An 18,232-nucleotide genomic window follows, 5' to 3' on the forward strand; every position below is an offset into this window, starting at 1 on the left:
GTAATGGGTTTGTTTTTTTTTATATATATATATATATATATATATATATATATATATATATATATATATATATATATATATATATATATATATATATATATATATATATATATATATATATATATAGTAACTAAACCTGTAAGCTTGAATCTTTAATTTGTATTATTTGGTAGTGTGTTTCTTTATAGTTTTTAGATTTAATTATTATTTAGAATGTTTTGACAATCATTAGATTATTGTATGAGGCCAGTTGAGCCACTGGGGGGCAGTAAACAGCATTTAGAGACTGAAGGCAATCCTATTGTTGTTGAGGCAGCTTTCCCAGGAAAGAAACTCCCTCTGCACTCAATTGGATAGACCTACAACCAATTGGAGCGCCCCGTCTTCTTGGCGATCATCGGGGCCAGCTGATCAATTCAACTTTTGCTGAATCCCGTAGGAAGGGCGGCAAAAACATCTTTCCGATCGACAAATGCCTTGATCGCGGTTCTCTGTTCCTCTTTTAAAATTAATGCGCTGTCGATATCTTCTATAACAGACGCGATGGTGGAATCTACACATCTCCATTCTCCAGCGGCAGCCATCTTTGTTGTAAACTAATTCAACCCAAGCGCTCTTTGGTGACGTGGTTGATTACGTTACTGTTGATCATTTGTCCATCATCGTATACTGTAAAGCCCGTCCTGACAATTTGATTGGTCCGACCAGCTCTGGCTCGAGCGTAGTTGCTCCACAACGGATCAAGTCCAGACCGAACTTCCCGACCTCAAATGTTGTGGGCGGGGCTAAATTTGGCTGGCATCCAGGCTAAGATAAATGCTCAGTCAGTGGAGCTTTTGCATTTGTCTCTCTTCCAGTTGGGCTCTCTGGTTTTTAGCTCATTTTCAGCTAATAATAGTCATGGGCTTTCTACCGCAACCTTTGTAACCTGATTTGACCTCTTTGCTTGATCTCTAGACATCTTGCAGGTAACAAACATGACACAGTTGTTGCTTTTAACATGCATGAGCCTTAGGAACATTGTATTACATGGACTTTACTTCAAATTTACTGTAAATCAAACAAAAAAAACATCTAACCTGCTATGGGGTGCTCTACTAGAATGATTGGCCACTTGTTTAAAAAATGAAGCACATTTAAAGAATATATACACATAAATAACTCTAATTAACATAAAATCATATAATAACTCGACATTTTATGTATCCCTCTCGCACAACAATTCACGTAAAGGCAAACATTCACTGATCACTGAAGTCACATGTTTGGTTCTTGTTTAATTCCGTTGTGATGTTTTGAGCAATTTCTATTTTTATGTTTTTGTGAGTGAAAAATCCCCTCAAGGCAAGGCAGCTTCATTTCTATAGAACATTTCAGCAACAAGGCAATTCAACGGGCGTAACATTAAACATAAAGAGCAATTAAGAACCATAAAAAAAGCACACTTTCTGCTAAACACTTTAATACATTAGGTGTCAGGCAGAGCTCTCTGCACATACACATCAGTATTCATCTTGTTTTTCTAAATTATTTAATTAGAAACCTACAATGCTGCTTCACAGCAAACTTTACGGAGCTCTGTTTCAGCTTAGCCTGAGTGAATCTTATCAGTTATTGCGTCTACACAGCGGTGAATTGTAACAAGCCATTGCAAGCAGATTTTTCATCATAAATCCAGATTACTGAAAGTGTGTTTAACCATTAGCTGCATAGCATTTATTTGTGTGGATCTATTAAGTATCAAGTTAATACAGTTGGATGACCTTTTGAAGCAGTTGCATAAGTTACAGATACAGGTGTATTTATACACACACACACACACACACACACACACACACACACACACACACACACACACACACACACACACACACACACACACACACAGGTTAGCATTAAGTAACCTTGCAGCGCTCTGTATTATATAATGGTTTCCTGGGCAACATAAGTGGAGAAGCCTGGGAGAGTATTAGATCATTTTTGTTTTCATTTGTCTCTGTCTGAGCTGCAGGAGGAAATTTGTCTAATGAAAGAAAAGTTGTTGTCACTTAATTGTCTGCCAATAAATGTTAACATGAACATGCTGTTATTGAATTTCTACATCAGAATACTGTCATCTTTACTCTTTTTCTATGTCTTAGAAACTGCCCATCCTTGATTAGTGGTTGGGTCTTATGTCACCGCCATCTCCTGCCATGAACTTTGTTGGCATGGGATCCGATTAAGAATTACAAATATTGTAAAGATGCCTAATTCCGTGGGGGGGGCGGAGCTGATGGTATAGCTTCAACACATGTATCATTTGTGCCCACAGAGGAGCGAGAGGAGCACTCGGAGGGACTTTCGTACCGACAGCAGGAGTCCCACCTTTGTCATCAGATGAAACTCGCCACTGTATCCCAGGGGCAAGAGTCGGCAGCAGGCTGGTTCCAGGAGGAAACGGCCACATGTAGCACCGCACAACCTTGCCCAGGTCAGATTCCTTTGAATAAAAGTGTGATTTGAAATAAAAGGCCACACAACAAGTAGGACCCACAGGTTGAGTTGATTGGTATTCCAATATAAACCGTACCTAGCAGGACTTTCAGTTACTTCATGTGCCTTGAAGATGTTCTAATATTTAGAAATGTCCTCTTATTTGTCTCTCTCAGACCAGCAGCAGTATGCCAGCGATGAGCAGTCAAAGCTTCCAGACGCCAGCCGAATCCGCTCCCGCGTCCCAGCCAACATGCCAAAGCTTTTCATCCCTTCCACCGTTGCCAAGTTTCCGCCGGAAATCACAGTGACGCCTCCAACGCCCACGCTTCTCTCCCCCAAAGGCAGCATCTCCGAGGAAACCAAACAAAGACTCAAGGTATGCCGTGTGACTCTAAATATGTGTGTTTCCGTGCGAGTGTACATACAACCCGTACATGCAGGTGTTTTTAAACCGCACTCAACGGTGAGCCCTTCTCTCTGCTCCCTTACAGAACGTCATCATGTCATCTCAGTCTGCCGCCACAGTCAAAAAGGACACCCTGAGCCAGCCGGCGCTGGAGGTGCAGGAGACGTCCAGCCAGGAGTCGTCTCTGGAGAGCGAGTCGGACGAGGAGGACGATTACATGGACGTCTGAGCCTTTTCAGGCTGCGTGTGCTGAAAAGGCCTTTTTGTCACTCTGCCACACGTCACTGCAGCAACTGTCTTCGTCGATGCTATTGCTCTCCCATGTGCATTACAGGAAAAAAGCACTCCCAAACAGGAAAAACGCAGTATGCCCATCGCCTGTCCTGTCACCGCGTTGCTCTGCTTGTCTGCAGTGACGGTGTAAATGGCAGACGACGACGGCTTTAGTCTCACAGCATCCATAATGTGCCATTTATGCATATCACACATGAACTTATCAAGCTCTCCTGCACCCCACCGTTCACTGGATCTGGCAACAAGGTCCTTTCAGCCCTTTTAAAGCCAACCAGTCCCGTGTTTATTTTTTTTTTTTTTTTTTTTTTTTTTTTTTTTTATGTTCTGTGCTAACTGCAGCTAAATCTTCGTCTGAGAACTCGCCAATCCGAGGTGCCTCGGTCTGGACTGATGCTCAGGAGCATGTGCCTGCTGTCCACCACTTTGACCACTTACTTTGGCATGAGAACTTCATCCCTAAGATACATAGCATAACATAATCTATTTGAATCAACACAAGGGTGAAATAAAGACAATCGGCTGCATCCGAGGTTCGTCTGTGCAGCTCACGGGCCACACAGCCTCACAACCTGTAGCAGAAATGTTTACACTAACGTTTGGGATGCGTTTCATTTTGTATTCTTGTAATATTTTGTCCTAATATAGTTTTCTTTTCTTTGGTGTGCATTTGTAGCTAAGAGGAACCGTTCTCAGCAGGAAGCCGTCCTGTCACCAGCACTGATCTGAACGAAAGGGGGTTTTCAGTTGTCATGAATTAGCTTTTGTACATATCACAATCCAAATATCTTTCCAACGTGTTTGGCCTTTAATGGGTTGAGTATTAAGCTGGAGAAGTGTGTGCTTGTGTGAGAGTGTAAACATTAAGGTGTGAGGGTCACTTCCATTTCAGTCAACTCAGGAAGCGACTCGCGGCCAGGAGAATCACTCGCTCCTGATTTCAGTGGAATTGAAATGCTCGCAGAGGAAGACTTTCTAATACAGATGCCTTTCCATTGAAACCATTTTTGGTAAATTTGTCACAATTCTTCTAGCTTAACTCAGAGGAAGACAACCGAATGTTTTGTACAGATTGTTTTCTATAAAAAAAAAAGAAAGCTGTTTACTGATTGTTTCTTGAAAGCTGTCTAAAGAATAATTTTTGGAAAAGGACACAAATGAATAATTGTAAACTATCACCCTTGATAAAAAAAAAAGAAGAAAAATTTTGTATTTTATTTCATTGTTTTTCTTTTTCCTTTCTTTCTTTGGTGTAACATATTTTTCTATTGTTCTTGTGGGTATGTACCACGGCTAAAAGAGTGACCGGGTCGGCTCAGCTTCCCCCCACCCCCTCTCACTCTATTCTGTCTGGACTGAATGCATTATAGATGTCAAACCAAAAATATATTTGAGAAACACAATATTTGTTGTCATCTGTATGAACTGAACTCTCAGCACAGCTCAGACCTCTTCTGAGAAAGAAACGGTTAGGTAGCACTAGGGCTGCTCGATTATGGAAAAAAATATCACGATTATTTCGGACAATCTTGAAATCACGATAATTTAACACAATTACTCGTTGACTTCTGGAAAGATTGTTGCAATAATTGAACTTAAAAAAACAGTGGAAGAAGTTAAATAAATCAACAAAAAAAAAAAAAACAAGAGAAAATAAAGCATTTACTTGCAAAAAGTAATGAGCTAAATAATTGTCTTTCTCGATTATTCTGTTTTTGTGATCATTGGGAGCCAAAATCATAATTGCGATTACATTTCGATTAATTGCACAGCCCTAGGTAGCACCATCTGTGACTGCTGTAACTATGGTTTATTATAAGACGTATGGACACATAATGTGTACTGATTTTTAAAATCAATATTCTTAACTTTTATCTATAGAGCAAAAGTACCAGCATCCTACAACATGTACAGTAGAACTACCTAAACACAGTTGCCTGACAATAGACAGATGTTTTTTATTCTTTCTTCATTGTTAAGATGCTAACCTATGATGTTGTTACATGTATAATGTTGTATGGAAGTGGACAGAATGCATAAGCAAGACACTAAATATTGTTATGGACACATTAAAAACCTACTGGGGGGTCACCTAATGATTTACTTCACATGTTGTTGAAACAAAGTTAGCTACCAGTTTGACTACCTTTTATCAAAATTACAGCTTTATCCACACAGCTTAATTTAGATTAAAGAATTAATATTAATATGAACCAGGAATGTAAAATTGTACTCATAATTTGACAGTAGCATTTCTCTTCTTTAGTTCACTGCTGCAATATTTTAGCGGACAATACTCCTGTATCAAGATGAAGTATTTATGCATCCTAATTTCATTTCATTTGCCTTTTTGTTTAACCACCTAAACAGTTTTTAAGAGGGCAGCATAAAAGTACATAAATGGGTACTACAAAAGAGTTTAAAGAGTTAGTTAAGATGCATGAACTTAACTTCCTGTCAAAGAAGAATGTTTGTTTTTCTTAAAGTGCTCATATTATGCTTTTTGGCTTTTTTCCTTTCCTTTATTGTGTTACATTTCTTTTTTTTGTGCACGTTATAGGTTTACAAAGTGAAAAAGCCCAAAGTCCACCCCAAAGGGACTTCCCATCTCCAACAGAAAACACTGTTCACAAACTGCTCCAAACAGCTCTGTTGTAGTCCAGCCTTTACTTCAGAGACAAATGTGCGTCACTTTGTAACACACGTTATAATGCTCACCTAGCTGCTAGGGTGGCATGGCCTCATACTCTGCTTCTGACTGGCTAGTAGTCCTTACCTAGGTACTGTCATGGCACGCCCTCATACTCTGCTTCTGACTGGCTAGTAGTCCTTACCTAGCTACTGCGCATGTGCGACTCCCAACAAAGATGGAACAGAAGTGAGATGTCTCACTCTGTAGCCAAAACCGAGAGCTCAACACACAGGGTGAAAAGAGGAGCTGCAGCAATGTGCAGTACAACCAAAAAATCTGGTGTTTTCTGAAAATGAAACCACATTTTTAACACCTCTTCTGGTACAACCTCTAAATACAATTATGAACCTGAAAACGAGCAGAATATGAGCACTTAAAGCAATTGAGCAACTTAGTTTTTAAAATGGCAAGGCTAAAACCAGCCTAACGAGGTTTGGGCATTAACGTTCCAGTTGTTTTGTTTATCGTTTTATATATTAGTCTCTAAGAGATCATCAGGTGACCGTTGGACGTGATGGGATGTCCACATGCTTCCCAGGCTGGCAGCAGCCAGAAGATGTCCCAGTGTTCTGTAAGGAGGAAGGGGATGGATACTCACTAAAACACAGGTCAGTCAGGCCCACACATGGACACACAACACATAACAGGGACGGCTCATTTCTGCAGTGTGTGTGTGTGTGGGGGGCCCATGATTAAGCTACTCATTTTTTTATTTATTTAATATTTTTTCTACACAACATATAGAACAAACAAAGTTCTAATTCTTGTGGTGTTGAGGTCATTAAGCTACTTTTAAAACTGCCAATTATAAAAGCCCACAGGCTAATATAATACAATGATATAATACAACTGTTTTCTTGCAGGATAGTCGAGGCAATTTTATTGACATAGCCCAAAAATCACATCAATTTGCCTGAAAGGGCTTTACAATCTGTACAGCATATGGTCTTAGACCCTTGATTCAGATGAGGAAAAAGAACGTTCAATAGGAAATATATATAAAAAAAAAAAAAAAAGGAAGGGCATTTGTGAACTTTTAAATAGTTCTGAAATCTACAATAGATCTCATGAAAAAGCATCTTCTTCCAGCGGGAGTGGAGCTGCGTGCGGGCTCTGTGGCGGACCACCCCGCTGACCACATTGACTTTGTGGTCAAAGGGCTCGTACACGCTGGTGTGAAGTCTCCGACACGAGGGAAGTCATTAGTCTTCATTAGCAACTTCCAGGAGTTTCTTATGAAGTGCTGTGAAGTTGTCATTTGCCCCCTTTGCCAGGCAAGCTAGATTTGAGGTTTGTTTTCTTATGTGGTGGACCAAATGTGAGCTCAGCCCCCCCCCCCAAATTCGCTGCATCGCGCTCAATCCGGAGTTCCAGTCCCTCAGGGATGCCAGAGAGGATAATATATAAGAGATTATTTTTATAGCAGCTTGTTTTTAGTTTTTTTTTTTCATAATCTCTGCAAATTGATGAATTGGCGTTTACCCTAATCAAATCGCACTCATCGAAATCGGTTTTCTTGTTGAGAGAAATACAGCATACGCTCGGGTGTCATCTGCATACAGACCTTTTTAGATTAAAGTTCTCTGGTGTGTCATAAACTAGACACGCTGTTTGCGAGTCCTCTCTAATCGCAGCACAGCGTCTCAAAACAGATCGAGTGAAAAATCCCAATCGGACCCCGTTTGCCAGGTGAAGGCATTTCCCCTGCCATGTTGAGTTAACGTTCGGTCTCCTGTGACATCATGTAGGGGCTGCTATCTCTCCACAAACCCCTCAAAGTGGCCAATTTAAGCATCAAAAGGGCATGCTGCATGGCTAATGTGAGCGAAAGGTGTGAGATTTCTCGTCAGTCCACTCCGGGGGCTCTTTATTGGGCTGCTGCAGAGCCGTCTGATCCCCGGGCCCTGGCTGTATATTGGCAGCTGTTAACTGTCGAGCACAAGGGGAATCGGTGCAGTTAAAGCAAATGGCCAAAAAGGACTGCCACCTGGGAGGTGGAACAGCGCTGCCAAAGGTGATCCAGGAGTAGACGCAGGAAGGGAAAGCCACAGTGGAATCAGGCCACGAGATATGTGGGCAGGGGGAGGGGGGGGGGGGGACAGTTTGAACAGGAGGAATCGGCTGTTTATCATAACTGGAGATGGCCAGTCCTCCTGTCATCCCTCATTATCGACTCTACTTTGATATTAAGTAGCAATAGAAAGCCGGGGTTCCCAACCTTTTTTTGGTGTGAGGTAACCGGCCCTGTCAGATGAACTCACCTACCCATAGTCCTTGATTCCCAAATGCGTGTTCCAAATTTATCACACTATTCATCATATAATAATAAAAGTAAATGTTTTTTGTACTTTGTATGGTCAATATTGAGGTTGGTTTAATCAGCAGTCGCACTACTACTACTTGGAGTGAAGCTCAACATCCTGCACCCTTACATATCTGCAACATGTAGCGTTCAGGTGTTATAGCTAATGCATTCTTTTAACCAAATCATAATTACATTTTTTTTCTAAATCAAATTAGTTAAGCTCCTCCACAATCTTTCCACGTACCCCTCTGGCAACAGCAGAAGTACCCCTGGTTGGAAATGACTGTTTTATGAGGTGTTTTTAAGGCCTTTAACCAAAATCCACCATGTTTTTGGGAAGCAGTGCGTATAAACCTTCTCCTGATGACCTCCCTGATGTGCCATCCTGTCCAGATCGCCCCCAGGCTGGCTGACCACCCCTGACGTCTGTCCCCAGGCCATGCACCGAGGCCTTTACCAGTCACACCTGTCGCCTCCAGACCCGGTATGTGTGTGTGTGTGCGTGCGTAATGAGATTGACACTGCCGCTGCTGAAACGTACACCTCAGCTCAGAGTCAGACAGCGTCACACTCCCCTGCCCCGGCTGCAGTGACCCGCAGAGGACTCATCATCGAAATGTCTTTATTTCTCGCAGCGTCTTCCTCCCCAAAACTACTCACAGAGCCGTGTGACTCCTCTGCCCCTGTGAAACAGTCACAGAGTGCCCCCCCGCCCCCAAGCGCAGGGCCCCCGAGGAGCTGGCTAAGTGCTAAGTGAGGAGAGCCACGCTGAACCTGTGATTAATAACTCCTCGACAACAGTTGGTTTCACATAAGGAGGGTAAAAACACATCGCACTTCCTCAAGGCCAATGTTGTGCCACCAAGCTCCACAGACGGGGGGCGCAGGGCGTTTAACATGATGATCGTACAGAGATCTCTGCATCTTTAAGTGCGTCATTAAAAGCCCAATGTTATTACCCTTTGTCTTTTTATCCTGCATCGACCCCCGCACAGGAGCTTTAAAGAGGCTAGTCAATATTTTCACAGGGAAGACTTTTCTAGCAGAACGTTTGTGCTCACTTAGCTGCTGATTCTACGGAGGGCTGTGCAACCTTTACAACTCGTTTAAGCGTTTTCGGCTATGCAAACGATTGCTTTTAAAATTCTACATTAGGGCCGAACAGTTAGAATCCGAATTTCATCAAAATCTCAACACAAGGCAGCAGATGTTTGTTAAAGGCTAAATGTGTGTCAAAATATCATTTTAAATGTAATATTGCCACTGTGCACAGCAGTCCTCGCATACACATCCTATTCTTACAGACTTAGGAAAAATATGTTTGGTACAGATCCCTGCAAAAAATTCTGAAAATGAGAATAATGATGTAAAAAAAAAAATAACCGTTAACACGCAAATCATATCGCCGTTGCAGTATCAGTCAAAAATAATCGCCATTAGATGTCATCTCAAAATGGTTCAGCCCTATTCCAGATCACGTATTGCATATGGCTTCAGTGTTTAAACTGTAATAACCATACAGGTAGACAGAAGCAGACCTTTGTGCGTGGGTGTCAGGGAGCTGAGCTTACAGAAGTCACTGTATGCAGACATGAGAATACAATGAGAAATGTCAGTGGAAGTGGTGTGTCCATGCTAGAAAAGAGTGTTGAATGAGATGTGAGAGTCACCTCAGTTCAAATGTTCCACGTCAGTGGAAGCAACAGGAGGACTGTGGTCTAATTTTGTTCCTCTATGCTAATGCCCGCAGTCTTTTAGCATTTGTTTTTCAAGCTGGTGGTAACGTGGCACGAGCCAGGCAGAGACAGGCCTGGATTTAAGCCTGGATGTGGACGGTGGGAGGACGGCCCGGGGTTGTCGCGGGCGGGTCTTTATTCTCAGACACCCTCCTGTCCCATTCAAGGCCGACTTGGGCTTGTGGTGCTAACTGGCTGTTAATTGCCTGCCTATACACAAGGCTTTCTCCGCATGCAGAAACTAGCTCCTTCAAGGGAAACTAGCCTAATGAGATTATCTATCAGAGCATGGGCCTGTCTAGACAACCCCAATACACACCCCCCTCCACCCCCCATCCCCCACCCCCACCCACAGCCTGCCAGAGGAACGCCCCCAGGTAAAAGTTACCTGCAGAAAGTGTGCATGTTATCATTACACCATTATGGGTTTACGCCCACTGCTTAATTTCTATTATGGAGAAAGCTGGTGGTGTAGAAAAAGTGTAAAAGTGATCATATATTTGAAAATGGTCTTTTATTTTTCATCTAATTTTAGATCAATATAAATGTGCAATCGTTAGTGTAAGAATGAAGGTTATACTTACATTATTTTTTATATAAGATATGAAATATATTACATTAAGACAATTCAATTATAAGAATTTGTTTTTAATTTAACTTAAAGTATAAAGAATAAAAAAGGGGTAAGGACCAGAACATAGAAATCCTTATTTGAATAATTTACTATCATTTTGAAAGATATGTTTGCTGAGGATTTTTGTTTGTGTTGGTTCTCTTGCCTGTACTGACATGTACATGTTTTGAATTAATCTCTTTTTATTTAACATAATTATTATTTTAAAAATATCATAGAAAACAACTTCTCCAGTGCAGAAAACACTGATTCTCTCATTTAGAAACGTACCCTCCATTGTATTTCTCACCCGCTTTAATTGTATTATATTGGGTATTTACCACAAACACACTAAATGTCGTTTTGTTGTGTGTGCGGTTATATCTGTGTGAATGATATTTACACAGATTCTGGTGCCGCTGGCTTGCGAGCCCCGATCTGCAGCAGAGAAGTGCGTCCATATTTGTTTTAAAGTCTCTTAGCAGTTAATAAAGACGCATTTCCTCCGTCCCCCTTCCTGTGGGGACGGTATCAAGGCTCTGTTAAGTCTCTTTGATTTCCAGCGCCCTCCAATCACAGCGGGGCTCTGACTCATCATTGTGCCACTTCAAAGCCTGGGAATGGCTCTCTTGACCCCACCCACTCAAGGGCTCCCCTTAAAAGTCATGGTCACCCATTCTTGCAGGACTCGTGATCTCTGAAACATCTGCTGCAACAAGACTGACTTAACCTCCTGACTCCCTGAGCTGCTGGATTTCCTTTTTTTTATTTTTTATTCTCACACGTGAGCCAGGAGATCGAGGAGGGAGAGCAGAGCTGAAGAAACACGTGGATATCACGGATACTTGGATTGCCTGTTGGTCCTCAGTGCATGAGGCTTTTTCAAGCTTCTCCTGTGCTACTTACTGAACAATGCAGTCCATCAGAGGTGAGTGCTGACAGACTTCCACTGGATTTACACTGTGCTTTTCAATCCGCAACTCCCAATTTCCCACCAGTTTCACCTTGAGTTGTTTTTCTCCGTACCTGAGCTGAACTTTTACTGATGCATGTGGCCGCAATGATTCTTGTTTACTTTTAGACTTTAAGCCCAACTTCAGCGGCCCTCCTCCCTCCTCCATGGCTGCTGGCCCCGATGCCTATCTCCAGGGCAACATGAGGATGACTCTGGAGGACCCTGAACTCTGGAAGAACTTCCATGAAATAGGAACAGAGATGATTATCACGAAACCGGGCCGGTAAGACGACAGAAAAATGACTTTTAATAATGCAAAATGTTTGGGAAAGTAGTGTCTGCTGTTGCTGCATTTGCTTATTTATTTTTTATTTTTCTCACGTGTCTCCTCCTGTGTTTTCCAGGAGGATGTTTCCACACTGTAAGATTAATCTGTCCGGCCTTATTCCATGCGCCAAGTACATCTTACTGGTTGACATGGTCCCTGTGGATGGTTTCAGGTATAAGGTAAGGACAGCTGTTATTTTTCTTACTCTTGTTTAGAATATTTTTTTTCGTCCTAAAAAAAAATGTATGAAGCTATGAAGAAATCTCTATATCGGGCCATGCAATGGTCTCCTTGGAAACTCTTCTCACTCTGAAATGAAGAAAAAGAAATCTAAAATGTGGAGATTTAATAACCTGCTATTAGAAGATGTTCTCTAAGAAAATGAAAGTGGATTGAAGAATACTTAGAATTTATCATCTGAAATAGACCCAAAAGCCATTTTTCCGTCACTTATGAATAAGTCTCATGTTGATATCAGCACTTTTTTTTAAGCTTTTCATTTCCAACAGTATAAAGTAGCCTTGACTTACCACAGCCATGGCCTTTGGCTGTAGATATCCCTCAGTGGCTACCAGTATCTCCAGACAAGACACCCCCTGTTTATCACCCCCTCCCCCCCCTCCCTCTCTCCTGACATTGTACATCAAAGGGGTGCTATCTCTTCCTGTTTTTCTATCCCCTGCTGGGAGCCCACTGTACTACCCCCCCCCTATCTCCGTGGGTGGTACTGGCCAGTAGTCACTCTCCACTCTTGTCGTCGTCTTCTCGCTCTGTGGGAAGGGGAAGAAGATGAAGCTCCTCTCTGTCACAGACAGACAGACAGACAGACAGACTGAGTGACTGACTTATCTGTCTCCTTCCTACAGTGGAATAAAGAGAAATGGGAGGTGGCAGGGAAAGCGGAGCCCCAGCCTCCCTGCAGGACCTACCTCCACCCCGACTCTCCGGCCCCGGGGAGCCACTGGATGAAGCAGTCCGTCTCCTTCCTCAAGCTCAAGCTCACCAACAACACACTGGACCAACACGGCCATGTAAGTAAGAGCACTCGAAATGGGCTGCCTAACTACCAACTTTCTTTTTTTTTGCTGTGAACTGGTAACACTTTGGCAGCGGCAAAGCGCATACTAAATGTCTGAATAAATCCCCCTCTTCCTATCTGCAGATCATTTTGCACTCCATGCATCGCTACCACCCGCGCTTCCACATCGTGCAGGCCGACGACCTGTTCAGCGTTCGCTGGAGTGTTTTCCAGACCTTCACCTTCCCCGAGACTTCCTTCACAGCGGTCACAGCGTACCAGAACACCAAGGTCGGTTTTTCTATCACGGCAAAAAAAAAAAACAACGCAAATGCGGGATGTTACACGTTACGGAGATTTGAAACTGATTTGATTTCCCCGCCTACAGATCACAAAGCTGAAGATCGACCACAACCCATTTGCAAAAGGTTTCCGGGATGAAGGCACTACTAAAAAAAGGTGGGTGTTAACACCAGTCACGTGCAGGTACAGATCATAGCAAATATTCCCGTTTGGTTGCTTTAATGAGGTGGGGGAGGATCTACATATTTCTTTTGCAGCAGATTGTATTGAAATTGTTTTAATACAACCGGATGTTCCTCTGCAGGCGTTCAAACAAGACCCCAGCCTGCCTGGAGAAACGAGCCAAGACGTCAGGCGCTTTGATCAGGGACTCCGAGGACAGTCCGACAGGTACAGATTTCCTCCTGCTCCTCGTCGATGTTTTCACTTTCTTGTCCTGAACTCCGAATGCCGATCTAACTGATCTGCGACTTCTCAGATTTCTGCCGGTCATCCTATGAGGGTTACGACGGAGAGGAAGGAGACCTGCCCAAAAGGAAAGAGGTCGATGGCGTCAAAGAGGAGCGTTACTCCCCATGGGCTGCTGACAGGGAGCCCAGTGTGAGGACAGAGTCCCCCGCCGGGGCGGAGCCCAGGGACATATACAACACGGAGCAGCTCGTTCCTGCTCCGGCTTCCTACCAGCCGTACAGGTGAATACCTAGATAGATAGATAGATAGATAGATAGATAGATACTTTATTGATCCACCAAGGGGGAAATTCATGGTCCCAGTAGCTTAAAGACATTACACACAACATACATCATAAACAGGATGATAAAATAACAAATCCACATGACTAATATGGACAATAAACAATCCAGATGAATGTACTAAGGGATGTATAAGCATGAGACGCATGCAGTGACAAGGCAAGGACTGACCCTGTGATTCAGTATGCATGGTAAGGTGCTCTATGAGAGTGTGTCAGTCCTTCCAGAAAAATGTTTTTTTGTGATAGTTGCGGGCAAAAATCCTTGATTATGCGGCACATTTTCTTAAAAAATGCAATGGAATATGCGGGATATTTATGCAATTTCATGCGATGAAATTGCCGGAACTTGCAAAAATTGCAGGAACTTGCAAATAGTTTATAGTTTGATGAAAAAGAGCGTTTCGATGATGTTCATGTCCCGTAATTACGTCACTTTGTAACGTTCCCATGGCAACAGGGGAAAACTGCTGCTCTTGTGTGAAGTAAACGCAACATTTTCAACTTTCTGCTAAGATATATGTGAAAAGGAAAATGCGGGGATTATGAAATCATGCATGCCCCGCATATTTTGCGTGGAAATCGGCAATTTATGCGGCGAAAGTGCGGCGTATTTGAAAAAAATGCATTGAATTATGCAATCGCATAATCGCGTTTTTCTGGAGGGACTGGTGTGTGTCATGGTGGTAGTGAAAATAACTCCAATAGTACAAGGTCTAGAGACCAGCATTAAATATGGACAATATAAGAGAATAATGTAGACGTAGTAATATAAAAACTATATAGCAGTGCAAGGATAAAGTAAAAAAAAAAATACAGCATTAAATATGGGCATTATAAGGGAATAAAGTAGACGGTAGGATATACACAAATGAACAGTCAATATTAGAGGTTTGAAGTTTAAAGTTATGCCACATAATGTCTTGATGAACAGAACCATGACCACCTTTTTTTTTTTTTTTTTTTTTTTTTTTTTAATCTTTTGCTCCTCAGGTTCCACGAGTACGGGAAGTCTCCCTCCCCCTCCTCCAGCGTCGGCAGCAGCAGCAGCAGCGGGTCGGGACGCAGCAGCTTTGAGTCCCGAGTCCCCGATGTGGCCACCGTCCCCGATCACGACCCCTCAAAGCCGCGTACGCATGAGGTTGGCCCTTCCTCGTGCGGGCCCCACCACCACCACCACCACCCCCCCCCCTCCCTGCCACACAGGACTACCCGGGGGTCCTCAACATGACCATGGCCCAGGCCGGCAAGCCGGCGGTGATCGGCCACCACATCTACAGCCCGTACGGTGGCGAGCAGCCCCTGGGCCAGTGGAGCGGAGCCGGGCCGGCCCAGTATCCCCACCCTCCTCCTCCCCCCCCACACCTGACAACTGACTACAGCACTCAAGCTGTGCACCACGGCTATCACCATGGCAACGTGGCCGAGTGGAGCCAGTACCCGCTGTTCTCTTACTCCTGCTGGTGAAGGGAGCTTCAGTGTTCAATGCTAACTGACTGAGAGACTTTTACCCATGCAGCTGCTGCTGCTGCTGCGCCGCCGCCGCCATCTTGCCAGACTGCTGAGCCAGCGCTCCCAGCTGTGAGAATGCATGCCCAGAGAGGGACGGCTGGGGGCCAGAGGCCACGCCACAACAGTAGAAAAAAAGTGAAGAAGTATAAGGAGACGTCTGTCGCTGCCTTCTGTTCGCACCGGCAGGTTTCAGACCGTCAGTTCTGCTGACTGAAAGCAAAGCGTGCTACGCCACACTGTTTGATGGTTTTACCGTTGAAATGTCTATTTATTTTGTATTTCATCTCATCTGCCAAGTTTAAATATTATTTTTGTAAAAGAGAGTAAAACATTAAGTGTGCAATTCATGTCTGTCTTCAAATTGTGATGTGATCTGGGAATAAAAACTTTAAAGGAACGTGATTGGATGTCTTGTTTGTGTAAGAGAAAATATATTTCATCTTTGCCATCTATTACTAAAACAAAGGTAGAACATTGTAGTTTATATATAAGATATAACTTTTGGCTTATCCAACTGTAATAAAAATGTATTGAAACACAGATGGGTGGTGTAAAATAGTAGTTCCCTTTACTCATTTTTACACACTTTACTTACATTCAAACAAATTGTAATACACCGTTATTATTACCAACCCTCTGATTCCTACCCAGGCCTTCATATCATCCATTGGCTGGACAAGCCGTGAAGTTTTAAATTCCCTGTGTGCAATTTTAGATTTCATCCAATCCGTGTTCTGCACACTGCAAGTTTAGCCTACTGAATGAACGAGGAAAGTTTGTAAAAAAAGCGTCTTTGTTTGCGAGTCCACATCTGCATGCTTTGTCGGTGGCCAGCTCTGATAAGCGGCCCTTCCTTTGGTGGCGTTTGTTTGTATTTCCTCTTTGTTGACGTAACGAGGGCCACTCTGTAGTTTCGACAGGCCCAGCATGCATTAAAGACATTGTGTTACTGTGACTCCGGCTCACCTGCTGAGGTTTACCCACAGGCATCATAAAGCACTGCACGACTCTCAATCTCCATCTCAATGGGCCTTAAAAAGCATGAAAATGGGGGGCTGTTGACTCCTTTTCACAGCTGAAAAACAGAGGTCGGGCCCATCACCTCCACCCTGGGTGGAGATGAGCTGCTAATGACTGTTGTAAAGGCGGGGGGGTGTGTGGGGGGGTCATCCTTCAGGAACAATTGTGGAGTGGTGTGGACTTTACTCAGTGTGAGTCATTATCTTCTTAAAGCACTATGTCCAAGCTCAGGCTTCCCCACCTCTATGTTACACACTTTCATTCACTCATTTGAATGAGGATAAGAAAAGAGAGATCTACAGTATACAGGAATCTGTACTGCATGATGAAGCTCAAATTCTGAGATGTTATGAGATTGTATAATTCCCAGAAGACATCTGTTTGATTAAACCCAATAACGAATGAATCATATTAAGGAAAGTAAGGAAGTAGGAAAATAAAATCATCAAAGGCTAAATATTAAAGTGCTCATATTATGCTCATTTTCAGGTTCATAAATGTATTTTGAGCTTGTACCAGAATAGGTTTACGTGGTTTAATTTTCAAAAAACACCATCTTTTTGTTGTACTTCACATTGCTGCAGCTCCTCTTTTCACCCGTGTGTTGAGCTCTCTGTTTTAGCCACAGAGTGAGACATCTCAACTTCTGTCCCATTTTTTTTGGGAGTCGCACATGTGCATTAGCAGGTCAAGGACTACTAGCTAGAAGCTAGCGCTGTTAGCGGTTAGCCGCCTCGTTCTCAATGGCCAAACACTGCTACAACACACACAAGTTCACCCTACAAAAGAAATTGTATAGAACTACTTACATGTAGCTGTTCTGCAGGTATTCCACGCAAAGTTGGAAGTGTGCCCTCGTTTAGAAGAAGTCTCCCGGTTAATCCTGCCTTGTACTGACCGAAGCTGGAGAAACAGCGAGCTTTTGCCACAGTGATCATACAGTAATAATGCATACGGAATGTTAGTCCCCACTTCATTTATGCATATAATCTGTATTTACAGACAAAAGCAGCTCTAATATCTGTCAGTGCACAATACAAAATAGAGCTACATTTAAATTTGCGTAAAGCCAGCGACGTCACCGGAGTATTTAGATGATAAATCTTTTGGTCGCATTTTTCAACAAGATATTGTCACTTGTGTATTTATTTATTTTTTCTAGTTGGATAGCTAAAAACAAACCTTGGAAAAAAGTTTGGATCTTGTCCTTTACTAACCGTTTAAGGTGAGATTTTTCAAAACTATCCCGCTCGACCGGTTTTGTCCGACTAAACTCAAGTGTACGTTTTCATTTTTGCTTTCCCTTTAAAAAAGTTTTCTCTGATATTCTTCATAATAACATGGAGCATATATATGATAATTAGTCGTTCATTTCTTAATTTCGTGAATTAAAATGTGGTATCAGTTAGACTCCTCTCCCTCATATCAAAACTGATCTGAAGAAGTATTTTGATACGATTAGGTTTTCAGAATATGAAAACCGTGCTTGGAAGCACAACCTTTTGTATTAATGTGTACTTATTTTATATTTTATAAGTTTTATAAGTTTAATGTTTAATAACGGTGTGCTTGTCTATTGTGTGTGTGATGGTAGAAGTGTGATTTAAAGATGTAAAAAAACAAAAACAATGTGAAACCTTTATCAACCTTTTTCTTTTAGGTGGGATTTGTCATAGCTGGGTTCCAGACCTCTTGCTCGATGTCATCATAGTCAAATGAATGAAAAAAAATGGAAACAAAATGGCAATGGAGTCTGTTATCAGCTGCAATGTGTTCGGTAAACCGCGTTTGTCTGGATAGATGAGAATACAGCATATAAAAAAA

General features: G+C 42.6%; 2 protein-coding genes across 8 annotated transcripts in view; both read left to right on the forward strand.

The window, feature by feature from the left end:
• Window positions 1–4,579, forward strand: part of cabin1 (calcineurin binding protein 1) — a 42,267-nt gene extending 37,688 nt beyond the window's left edge. For all 7 annotated transcript variants that reach the window (XM_028578541.1, XM_028578542.1, XM_028578544.1 and 4 more), the window contains 3 exons: window positions 2,315–2,473; window positions 2,652–2,854; window positions 2,970–4,579. In XM_028578541.1, the coding sequence (XP_028434342.1) occupies window positions 2,315–2,473; window positions 2,652–2,854; window positions 2,970–3,113 (506 nt within the window). In that variant the 3' untranslated portion in view covers window positions 3,114–4,579. The remainder of the gene's footprint in view (window positions 1–2,314; window positions 2,474–2,651; window positions 2,855–2,969) is intronic.
• Window positions 4,580–10,720: 6,141 nt separating this feature from the next.
• Window positions 10,721–15,719, forward strand: tbx16 (T-box transcription factor 16). The gene is given in 10 exon segments (XM_028578766.1): window positions 10,721–11,449; window positions 11,603–11,759; window positions 11,881–11,983; window positions 12,671–12,835; window positions 12,967–13,113; window positions 13,211–13,281; window positions 13,430–13,515; window positions 13,604–13,817; window positions 14,870–15,032; window positions 15,035–15,719. Coding segments are annotated over 10 exon segments (1,431 nt in total). The 5' UTR covers window positions 10,721–11,433; the 3' UTR covers window positions 15,344–15,719.
• Window positions 15,720–18,232: the final 2,513 nt, after the last annotated feature.

This window comes from Perca flavescens, chromosome 5 (assembly GCF_004354835.1).
Source record: "Perca flavescens isolate YP-PL-M2 chromosome 5, PFLA_1.0, whole genome shotgun sequence".
Lineage (NCBI taxonomy): Eukaryota > Metazoa > Chordata > Actinopteri > Perciformes > Percidae > Perca > Perca flavescens.